We start from the raw sequence: 11,688 nt of genomic DNA, 5'->3' as shown, positions 1-11,688 counted from the left end.
ATGCTTTTGAACTTATTTAATTTTTGACTGTTTTAGTTTTATGCTAACATTTAAAATTTTTAATCAAGTCAAAAGTAAATCTCAAATATTAATTATTATATTGATATGAATGCCTATGTATTTTAAAATAAAATACACATTCAGAAATAACTAAACGTCGATGTTTTAAATTTGTAAACAAATCAATTAGAAAATTAACTCATTAATGAAATTTAATAAAAATTAGTTGTAAAAATTTACATTTATGCTTTAATTAAAATGGAAAATGGTATGGATGTCTAATAATGCAATGAGAAAAAAGATGGAAAGCCGATATGATTGTTTACAACCAGGACAAGATGTTTTGAACTCACGCAACCTTTAAGCCTTCATCCTTGTCCAATTTCATAAACGAGTTTTTTCCCCCTTAGAAGTGCAATGACTATCAATAACAACACACAAGCCGTATTATTACATGATTAAGTTGAAATGTCATTGCTTTTCTTTAGCAAACGAACACATTGCCAAACTGGATAAGCAAAGCACCAAACAGCATAAACTACACAATATGGACCTGAACTTGTACATTCCCAAATCTCCCCATAACTTACCACTCATATGACTCTTGTAGTTTTCATAGCACACTGACAAGAATGTGTAATTTCGCAGTAGGCCAGTTCTTTACATAAATGTCATCAGCATACGGAGATGATGACTTGGTAAGCTATCTCGTGTCTTCTGGTAGTTTGTCTAGAATCTCGACTGGAATGACAGGAATGGAGTCCCACCATTCCTTTAAACGCCTACTCCCCTTGTTTCCTTGATCTCTGTTTGCCCGCTTTTTCAGCTTGGATGTGGCTGTGAATAAACACAGCACGAGGACCATAAGTATAAACTTGAACGGGATCACAGCTACGAAAATGGCTAACCCTGTCATTGCCATCATCACCATGTCTGTATGCTGCATTTATGAACAAGAAAATTTGAGTAAAGCTACAAGAGAATTGCAGATATCTAGGTTTGGTGGTGTTTTTTGTTGTATCTTTCTTATATTTGCCCTATTCTTTTTCTTGGTAATTAACCATGGCTAGTATAGGACCTTTAACAATACTTGGCACTCACCAAAGTGTTAGCCGCTTACACAGTTAGGGTTCAACTTTTGAAGCATTGTAAGTACGTAAGAACGTTAGATAACACAAACGACATGGAAACAGAGATCTCAAAGGTCATGGCATATTGATTTAATAGTATCTGTGTTCATGTTCCAATATATGGATAGGTTTTGTAAGATTATTCACTATATATCCACTTACCTTTGGCGCCTTGGAGAAAAATATGGACCAAGCCTTCAGTATTGAGATGTTGGCCAACCGCAACATTTCACTTGCAGTCAGCAAGCCATGTTGTGCTGACACCATGCTCTCAACTGCTGATTTATCTGATGCAGTGCAAACTACTAATTTGTCGTATTTGTCACCGATCCTGTTCCACCTTACCCACATCATCTTACCCACCAACCACAGTAATAATGCTGCTATTGCAATTCCAATCCACTCTCTGCGCCAAAAAGATTATGCAGTTACATGGCTTATGAGTAAGAATATCATGCTATCAGGTATATCAGGTACATCATTGTTGAAATAAATAAGTTCAAACTTGGACAAACTCACTTGTAGATGATTAAGAGTGTAAGGCCGATTACAACTACAGTGGTCTCTGGTTTTTTCCATGTAAAAACCTCTTGAAACCAAGGCCATAATGCTGTATTGATAGGTTTCAGCAGCTCCTGCATAGTTAAGGTTAAACCAGGTTAGATCAACATATGTTTAACTCAGGCCTTGTGGTGGAAAAAGAGGTTATAACGAAAATCAAATATCAATTTATCACCGACACAGTACTCCAAATTATCTGAGCCAATATACAACCTTTAGAACAGCAGCACTATCAGACACCCCTTCCTCTTTTAGACCTTCAACTGTAGCTTTGGCAATACCAGATTCTTTTGCCTCCTCTCTGACTTGGTCAATGGCGCTTTCCAGTGAAGAAAGATTTTCTGCTTGTCTATTTAAGGTTTCAATTCTCTCGGCAATTTCTCCATCACCCATACTCGGAGCACATGCTTGTGTGACATTCAAATTCCTCAGAATTGAGCTAGCACTACATGACTGTCCACCGGTGATGTTTGTTATACACTTGGCAAGCTCTTCTAATACAATATCACCTTTAGGTAACACCTCAAGCAATGAGAAAATCAAGAAACTCTTTGGAGCTGGTGCTGATGTTCGAAGCATTTCTCGAGCAGCATGAAGGCGGACTATCCCAAGGATAGTCCTTGCATGCATCTCCCAGACTTGCAATGGAGATGTCACCTTGAATTTTAGTAGAAAAAAATGTAACATAAGAACCTCTTTCACGAGTGCGAGCCAGTGATCACGTCTAGTGGAACTTTTCATTTCTGGAAATTCCAACACGATACTCTCTTCCCTGCCACAAGAAGTCATTGGAATATAACAATTGTCAAGGACCAAGGGGTTCATCCGGCTATACACCAATAAGTATGAGTTGAATGGTTCGGATCAGCATCGCATTAGAGTATTTCCATTGATTAGTAATACGAACTACAGTATTAACCAGAACATGAGGGAACTACAGTATGCACCAGAACATGAGGGATCAAGAGAAACAATAACAATTATAACATAATTCTTACAAGTCGGGTGACTCGTATGTAATGGCCTTGTCAAAAAGAGGAGCACCCCATGGACCTGTGGCAGCTGGTTTCACACTCTTATCGGTTCTCTTTGAAAGGTCAAGTTTCAGAGCCTCTTCATAGGCTAAAACTCCAGAAGCCTCAAAGTAGAGGGCATAATTGGTCAATGTCAGCCTACCTATTATGCCAGATGCGGAGAAAATAATTTAATCAATCAGATATATGCACCCTGTGAAAAAGATAATAATATCTGAAAACTTCTCTTTCATAGGAAACATTTATTCTGCATCACCAAAATTTGTGGAACCAACCAGGCCAACTAGCTCCTCCAATATGACGCACTACTCTCGAAGTGCTTGCAGTTCCCTCCACGTGAAGAATGAATTCATCATCTGCTAGCTCAACTCCAGAAGGAATATTTTGCCTCTGCAACTGTTTTATGCATCTGAAAATTCATCCAGCAAAGATGTAATGAAAGAGTAACACAGACAAATTCGAAGACAAGTCACTGAGACTGCAAACTTTTTCGATTATTCATGCAGCAGAACTAGTTGTTCAGTGGGCTACTTTCACAATATGATCAGGGTACTAAATCCTCCAATGAAGTAAAGTGTAAAGATTAAAGTATTAACGAATCACTAATAAAATTTCAAGAAAAAATTTCTCAAGCCATTCTCTACAGCTGTAAATATGAAACTCGTCAAGTTATTCCATGGACCAGTATTTCTGTACAGCTGATGTAGACCCTGGACTTCACCGCACATTATTTGATGACTAAAATGAAAATAAAATGTCGATTCAAATGATTTCTTAACACTTCTGAAACATCTTTACAAGAAACTTATTGACCAAATTTAATACCCATGAGCCATAACTAAACCCTTGCACATGCTATACTCATATTAAATTTCTTTAACATTAATCTGCATTGTCATAGATAATAAGCTCCATATTTATTTCATGTCTGTTTACTTGGTCACATCCTCTGATGGTCACTCAAATTATTAATCTCGCATGTGAACAGTGGCGGAAAATAGGGTTGAGATTGATTACCTGTCAATTTGTTGAATGAATATATTGTAAGCAGGGTAATGGAGCCGATTAAGAGTTTTTGCAGTCAGAGTTTCAAAAGTAAATTTTCCATTGACAACATCTGCTATAATTGGGGCTACTGTCGCCAACCACACAAATGCACCTTCTCCAACACTGGGTCCATCGTCAACCTGACAGAAAAATTGTAATTTAGATTTATATATGTAGCTTATACTACTAAAACTCAAATTTTCCATTGTAATTAACTGGAAAAAAATTGAAGCATGTGACAAGAGTATGTTACTTATTATCCAGCACAAAGAAGACAGACAACTTATATGGGATACAGCTATAGAAGTGACCTTTCTTCAGGATAATTAGTACAGGTAGAATACTAGAAAGAATGTTTTATACAAGATGGTAGTGAACTAGAGAAGTAGAATACATACAAGAAGTGGCATGAGGTCTGAATAGAAAAGAGGAATCTCATCATCTTCTGGATTAAGATTTGTAGGCACCTTCTCCTCCTCTTTCTCTTTGGCTATGCTTTCCTGCATCCACAGAAAACAACAGTGTAATTATATCACATTGATACTCTATCCGGTTAGAAGTATTGAACTTGTTAAAAAAATTAGGATTTAACCGCACAACCCAACAACTGCATCAAATAACTCAACATAAAAAAGCTTACTTAGCATCTTGTCACGCCCCGCCAAATGCCGTGACAATCTGCTGACTAAGGAATTAGAGTTGGAGAATGAGAGGGGTGGAGTCGTGATCACGCATTACATCTAGTTTTTGGAAGCAAAGCAGCGCAATAAAGTAGTTTTAACTCTAAAACTCAAACAGATTGTCATTAAAATTTATATTTTAACCCCTATATAGTTACTTGGTAGAAAAAGTGCCTACACTGGTATCATAACCTTATTGCAATAACAATTATTTCACTTCAATTGAATCCTCACACATCAATAAAAAGGCTTAATGACCTTTTAATATACCAATATACCCACTGACACTGTAATTCAAAAACTTTCATTTCTGCCCCCAAAATAGAGAATACATTTTTATTACCCCCGGATCGGGAAAAAAAAACGATTTACGGAAAAATCGGTGTAAATCAGGCTGTAAGGCAAAAACTAAAAAAAAATGTTTTCAGTATTTAAGGGTAAAAGTACTACAAGGGCAAACATGAACATTTTTAACCACACGGGCAAATGAGTATTTTTATGCAAACCGAGTATTGGTGCAAACGTAAGATTTAAAAGGTCACTACGCCAAACAAAAAACAGACAAATAAAACACAAACAATAAAACAAAATTCTGCGAAAATTATGAGAAGGCAAAATGTATTGGGAAAATAGAATTACACACCGAAAATGAGTCATGTTGGTCGTCAGTGGAACCAGGCTTCTCCCAAGCAAGCATCATATCGAATGAAAAGCGGCTGAATGAACCATCACTTATTTGTTCTTGTATATTAGTACAGCACATGTCATTTAGAGCCCTTGAGAACCAATATTCCACCAGCTTCCTTGAATAGTCACCATTTTCAGGTGTCCAAGTACTCTCAAATTCCTCAACCATTACAGTTAAAGAAATATCGAGTTTCCTGAAATTAACAAGAAAAAAATATCACTAATATATTGTTTAGTAGTGCTATGACAGTACATAAACTGAGGCAACTGCCTCTGCAGACCTACTAACAGAAGTAAACAAGTTAACCAATGAGAGAGAGAGAGAGATTACTGGGAACATCGGAGAAGGACGTCGTTTGCAATAGTGGATGGGTGTTTTCTATCCATAGTCATCGTCGATTTTAGTAAGTTTTGTCTAGTGAATATATATATATGTATGGGTAGGTTCACGCTACTACACGTTATATATACACGGATATTTATGCAGAGGGATTGGGATGTGTCAGAACTCAGAAACTATCCTCCTCACTACAACAACTGCCAGGTGTTGGATTTTTTAACACGTGTCCTGCATGCACAAGGGTGTTCTACTGACCGGGCATCAGACTAAACCGGTCTTGTCTTTTACTCCCACTTTCCTTTTTGGATAACCCATTTAATTATATACATTTCAAAACTTATCAAAAATAATAAAAATTTAATAATATAAAAATTACATCTACTACCTTTTTCCACTACACTCACTTTATTCATTCAATACGGATTGGTCCCACCATTATAACCAACTTTATATATTTTTTCTCATTAAATTACATTTTTTTATCTCTCATCCCACTGTCTTATCAAAAATAACATTATTTTATTATGTTTCCCGTCCTCTGTGCCCAAACCACAAATAATTGGGACGGAGCGAGTAATTTTCTTTTGGTTACTAGAGCGAGCTACTTAAAATTTCATTATCGAATTAGACTATGCTAAGTCAAAAATAGTCAAAAATTGTAAAAGAATTATGCTCTGCGCTGTTTGGAAAGATTATGGCCCTCTTTGTTTAATGGTGAGAAAATGCCCAAAGCACAAAAATAAATATATTTATCCAAAATAGCACCCTATAAATATTTGGCCCTGACATGGCATAATCTTAACACCTTTAGTGCATGCTTTAATGAAATTAACAAAATCACATACTCTGCACTAGGGGCGGGCCGAGGAAATAGCACACACGCAGACATAAACTGGAGCATCATATGACGGGGCCCATATCCAGCAGTAAAGTTGCAAGCCAGTGTATCACAAGGTAACGCAAACTTTTGTTGCGTCAAACTGAAACACATCATGGTAATGCGTTGGAAATACAATCGCCGAATTAATATGCGTTAGAAGGACTGAATTTTAGTGGGCTGCCACAATAACGTATAATTTAATTGCGTTTGATATAACGAAAGTAATAGGTAGAGAAGCCCCCAGAGGACCTCTCCATGTGAGCACTCCGGAAGGCTCCAACCCTTCACAGGGCACACCCCGTGAAGAAAAAAGGCCCTTCGGGAGCCCTTCGTCCCGAAAAATATGTCGAAGGCGTCGTTCTGTAGTCTTGCGGGTTATCCTCGTAAATAACGGTCGTAAACAACTAGTCTGGCTTTGGGAGCCCTGTCTCCATATTCGGCGGGTTGTCCTCGACGGGAGACTCTAGGGCTATCTTGCACTTTGCAATTCTACGCTTGGGATCACTTGTCATGTAGTCTGATGGGAATCCTCATCGGGGGCAAGGATGCGCTTTGGCATTTTCGGTAAGTCATGGCTATACATGCATTTACGATCGACGGAAATAGCGGTAGCGGATGGGGATATCCTCCGGCCGAGGAGTTTCCTTGTACGTGAAGTCTCGAAGTCGTAAACGAGCCTTGTGCCTTTGTGACCAGGCTGCATTATCGGGCACTCCTAAAGCAAATCAATGTTCGATTTATTATAGGAAGTTGGTTCGACAACTCCTATTGGACCACGGAATGAGAAGCCAAGTCCATCTAGGTTTCTTGTTCCCGAAGAACTACGTCTGGCTTGATCCTCTATAAAAGGAGGTACATAGGCACATTGTGAGGGCACATTTTTGAGAGCTCTGAAAAGTCAAACATAAATCCTAGCAATCTCAGCCTTTTTTAAGCACAAATCAACGTGCTCCGGTGATTTCTCCGATCACCAACCACTGCAGCAGATCTTGATTCCGATCGCAAATCTCAAATCTTTGTTAACCAAATTTCTTCGTTAACAAATTGGCGCCAAAAGGAGGTGCTGGAATTAAATTGAATCTTAGGAGGAAAAGATGTCTAACAATGGTGGAAACTCTCGCGACAACGGCTATAACTCTGATGGTGAACGCTACACGCAAGAGTAACATAGAGATGGACGCTATGATCAAGATCAACATGAGGATGGACGCTTCAAGCAACTTGGAGATGGAGCTATGATCAAGACCAACAAGAGGATGGACGCTTTAAGTGTTAGTCGCTAAACACGCGCTAATAATACACGCAAGTATACGAGTTCGCAAGTAGTATATAATCTTTTCTAGTTTATTCCCACAGAGACTGTATTGGTTAACTATCTAATTTATGCACCTAAGCAACAATGTATGGTTATTATCCAATGCTAAGACGATAACAAATTGAGAATGTTTATAACTAAGAATTACGCTAACAATTATAAGTACGAGAATAAGATTGACTGAATTGATATATATGACAAACATAGGATTCTAACTTCATTAAATACTTCATTCAATAGCCTCATTATTCTTAACCTTAGCATGCAATGGTGATGACACTAATCAGATAACACGAAACTGATAAACGCCAACTTTCGTTGCAAGAGTACCATTCTACCAGACATTCATAAAAGAGATAGAAGCTAAATAAGCACCAGTTATATTGAGACCCTATATGTCTATAGAATTTGACAACATAACGGTTTAAGCACAAGTTATCTATCTTGATTACATAGGGCAAGTAAGATGGTTAAAATTACCTACGAATCATGCATAACAAATACATGAACCTATGCTATCATAGCAAGTTCTAATCCTTAAATTTACTTTCGCTTCATTAAGAATTAACACAATATCTTATAAGTTCGCGACGCTCATAAGACGAATACGCACAACCAATACTAGGATATCATGCAATCACCATATACTAAGGCATCAAACAATTTTAACTAAAGAAATTCATAAATAAATCCTCTAGAACCCCACGATAACGATTAGCCCATAATCGGACTCATCATCAACGTGGGTTCCGATGAAAATATGATATAACAAACGTAGTCTTTATACGAATAAATAAAACCAAGTACAAACAAGAGTATAGGTTCAGCAAAACAAGAAACAAGCATCCAAATTACAACTCAAAACAAAGATTCACAAGAATAAACTAGATCGTCTTCGCCTTTGTTGAATTGTGCTAAAGGTCTCTTGTCGTCTTCTCCTTACGCTATGGTCTGTCTTTGACTTGTTATCTATTAAAAACAACCTAATATGAATATATATAGCAGCCCTCAACAATCTGGAAGCTTCCCTTTTAGAAATGTAATAAAAATAGGATTCTGAAATTCGGCCTCGGCGCGGTGCATTTCTGGAACTCCAGCGCGGCCGCGTGCTACCACAGCGCGGGCGCGCCGTCCTTCTGGGAAAAACTCAGATTTCTTCTTAAAACTTGCTGCTTCGAGCTGACTTTCCACAAGCTTTTATTCTAACACCACCTATACACCAAATTAGCACCAAAACAATGCTAATTCACCTGATTACCTGAATAGTGCCTGAAATTCAAAAATACTAGAAAACACATTAACACACATAACAACTTGAGTACAAATACACCAATGCAAAGCTTATTAGAGCATAATAAAGTATCATAAATGCCACTCAACATACCCCCAAACTTGAATCGATGTTTGTCCTCAAGCATAAACAGACTCAAAGAACAAGAAACAAAAATGCAACTATATGAATGCAATGATCCCTGATAGAATAACTCAACCAACCAACAAGCAACATATCAACAAATGCAGTTATTCGCATGAAGATCAATCAAATCATACAAATCAACTTACAAACTAAAGACGCGTGTGTGTGTGTGAAGATAGTTACAGATATACTATCGCAACTAGATCGATAATCATGACTCACTACTCATCAAGGCAATCGCAAGGTTATAAATAAAATAAAAAGCTAGACTCAAAATAACTGATAACACTTCAATTCTTATATTGGAGTTTTATAAGGATTCATGCTTTTATTCACTATAAAACAACACAAGTATGCTTGCCTCCCACACTCATAGGCACAGCGGCTGGAGGCCAGCTACAAGGAGGACCATCGCAGTAGCAGCATGAGACAACAGGAGCGGACATGGGAGCTGGTTTGAGCTCGATGCAGTATAGGCGTCTTGCGAGGAGGATGGATGCGATGCACCACATCTATAGTCATTTTGCACAAGATCTCACCCAGGAACTTGGGACTGCATTTAGAGCCACCGGAGTTGACATAGGGCATTCCAGGTATGGATCCTACCTGGTGGGAGGCCAGCTACTGGTCAGGCGAGCAGGAATGCATGGATCCTCGCAGTAGCAGCAGGAGGACCATCGCAGTAGTAGCAACGGATGGTGGGAAGCCATTCTTCTCGGCCTTGGCGTTCACATAGGACTCACAAACCACACTCATAGGCACAGCGGTTGGTGCCTCGCAAAAAGGAACCCAGCCCATCTCCAAGATCACCTTAAAGCTTACCATCATTCCCAGATGGCAGGAACCCTCTCTCTTTAGAAATAAGCTTCGCGAGAAGCCTCGTGTACTCCTCCTCAGCCTCGGGAGTAGAAAACATGGGCCTCACATGTGACGCCCTCAATCTCGGGGTAAGGAAATGAGGACCCACACGCCTTTAATCTACTAATTAAATAAGTATAAACACCGATTAGCTACTAACAGGATCAAACAGGATAAAGTAAGAGACAAGATTACAACTACCAAACATAAAATATAACTTACAACCCCAAAATAAAATCAAATATACATAGTCGATCCCGGCTTGGAACCGACAGATAACCCATTGTATCTTTACAACTCTCTGGCTAAGCGCGCTCACTCAAAAACTTTACTACCTGCTCTGGCAACCGGAAGCCCTCAACACGATAGGGACCACCAGGTACGCTGTTAGGTCACACACACACTGTAGAGGGGGTGAATATAGTGTATAGTACAATCAAATCGAACTTTAATAACTCAAGTAACAGAAAACAAACTTTATTGAAATAATAAACTTTGTTACAGTATGGAACTGTTCTCTCTCAGTGATGAACAAATATCACGAGAGCTGCTAGGGTTACAATAAATAATCTTCTCGATTGTGATAACACTTATAGTGTAAACCCTATGTCTGTATTTATATACTACACAGTTACAAGATAATCGCTAATTGATATGGAATATAATTCTGCTTCCTAAAATATATCAATCAGATATTTTTTCTTCCAAGTATTCTATTCTTCATAGAATTCCTTCTTCATGCATATCTCTTCTTATGTTTGTCTCGATCTTCTTTCCTTTAACCAGCTGACTTCCTTATCTGAACGTCCTTTAGTACTTAAGTTCTGATATCCATCTTCTGATGATTATCTTCTGATAATATAAGTACTGATATCTGTAACACCCCCAGATCCGGGGTCGGGGATCCGGGTCGTCACGGTCTTTCTTTCCACAATATCACTTCACTTAATTAATAATAAATAACCTTATGCTGTGACCCCACACTAACACACACCACAACCCGTTATAGTCTCAGAGATGAAATTTAAATAAGTACAAGTCTTTGAATCCACAATTTAAAAGTTATTACAACCCAAAATGATTACTTGATAAATTTACAGTTAATTGCCATTATCTGCCACAAGTTATAATTATACATAATTGATTCTCAAAAGTAGATGGTCTGATCTACAATAGATCTACCTCTGCAGCTATAGCAGCTACAACATCAACGGGAAGACGCGGGACGCTTCCCACGCGCTTGCGCCGGGTCTGCTGGAGTCTGGCCATCTTTCCTAACTGTTGTTGTGTGATGAAGAAATAAAGCAAGGGTGAGCAGCAAGCCCACCAAAATAATATGTATAATGATTAACAATATATGAGCCTTCTCATAGTACTCATAAAAGTCTTGGTCAAAAGAAATGAACCAAGTTGATATCTTAATGCGATGAAGTCGCAAAATATTCAGCATATATATATATACATATATACTTTTCAAAATATGGGAAGTCCTCTTCCATGCATAATACACACAGAGTTTCAGTTTATAACTGTATATATAAAAATATCGTTGCAAGGTGATCTCATATATCTAACCTTGTCTCAACGTTTTTCCGAAAATCTTTGTCATTCATAAGACAATCATTAACTAGATATAAGTTTAAAAGATGAAGTTACAAGATACCCCAGAATACTTATATCTTTCCCAAATACTACTTGAACTACCCCCATTCAAGTTATAATCAGTTTCAAAGGTTCAT

The 11,688-nt window shown here is 38.0% G+C and overlaps 1 protein-coding gene across 1 annotated transcript; it reads right to left on the bottom strand.

Annotated features, from left to right (window-relative positions):
- Positions 1 to 341: 341 nt before the first annotated feature.
- On the bottom strand, positions 342 to 5,615 carry LOC141707872 (uncharacterized). The gene is made up of 10 exons (XM_074511288.1): positions 5,471 to 5,615; positions 5,096 to 5,333; positions 4,171 to 4,272; positions 3,743 to 3,912; positions 3,001 to 3,134; positions 2,690 to 2,867; positions 1,905 to 2,463; positions 1,650 to 1,765; positions 1,293 to 1,536; positions 342 to 940 (listed from the first exon to the last, which is right to left on the bottom strand). The coding sequence occupies exons 1-10, from the start codon at positions 5,530 to 5,532 to the stop codon at positions 704 to 706; spliced, it is 2,040 nt and encodes a 679-aa protein (XP_074367389.1). The 5' UTR covers positions 5,533 to 5,615; the 3' UTR covers positions 342 to 703.
- Positions 5,616 to 11,688: the final 6,073 nt, after the last annotated feature.

Source organism: Apium graveolens, chromosome 2 (assembly GCF_009905375.1).
Source record: "Apium graveolens cultivar Ventura chromosome 2, ASM990537v1, whole genome shotgun sequence".
NCBI classification, from domain to species: domain Eukaryota; kingdom Viridiplantae; phylum Streptophyta; class Magnoliopsida; order Apiales; family Apiaceae; genus Apium; species Apium graveolens.
Note: the sequence above shows the minus strand (reverse complement) of the source record. Positions and strands in the feature narration are given on the sequence as shown.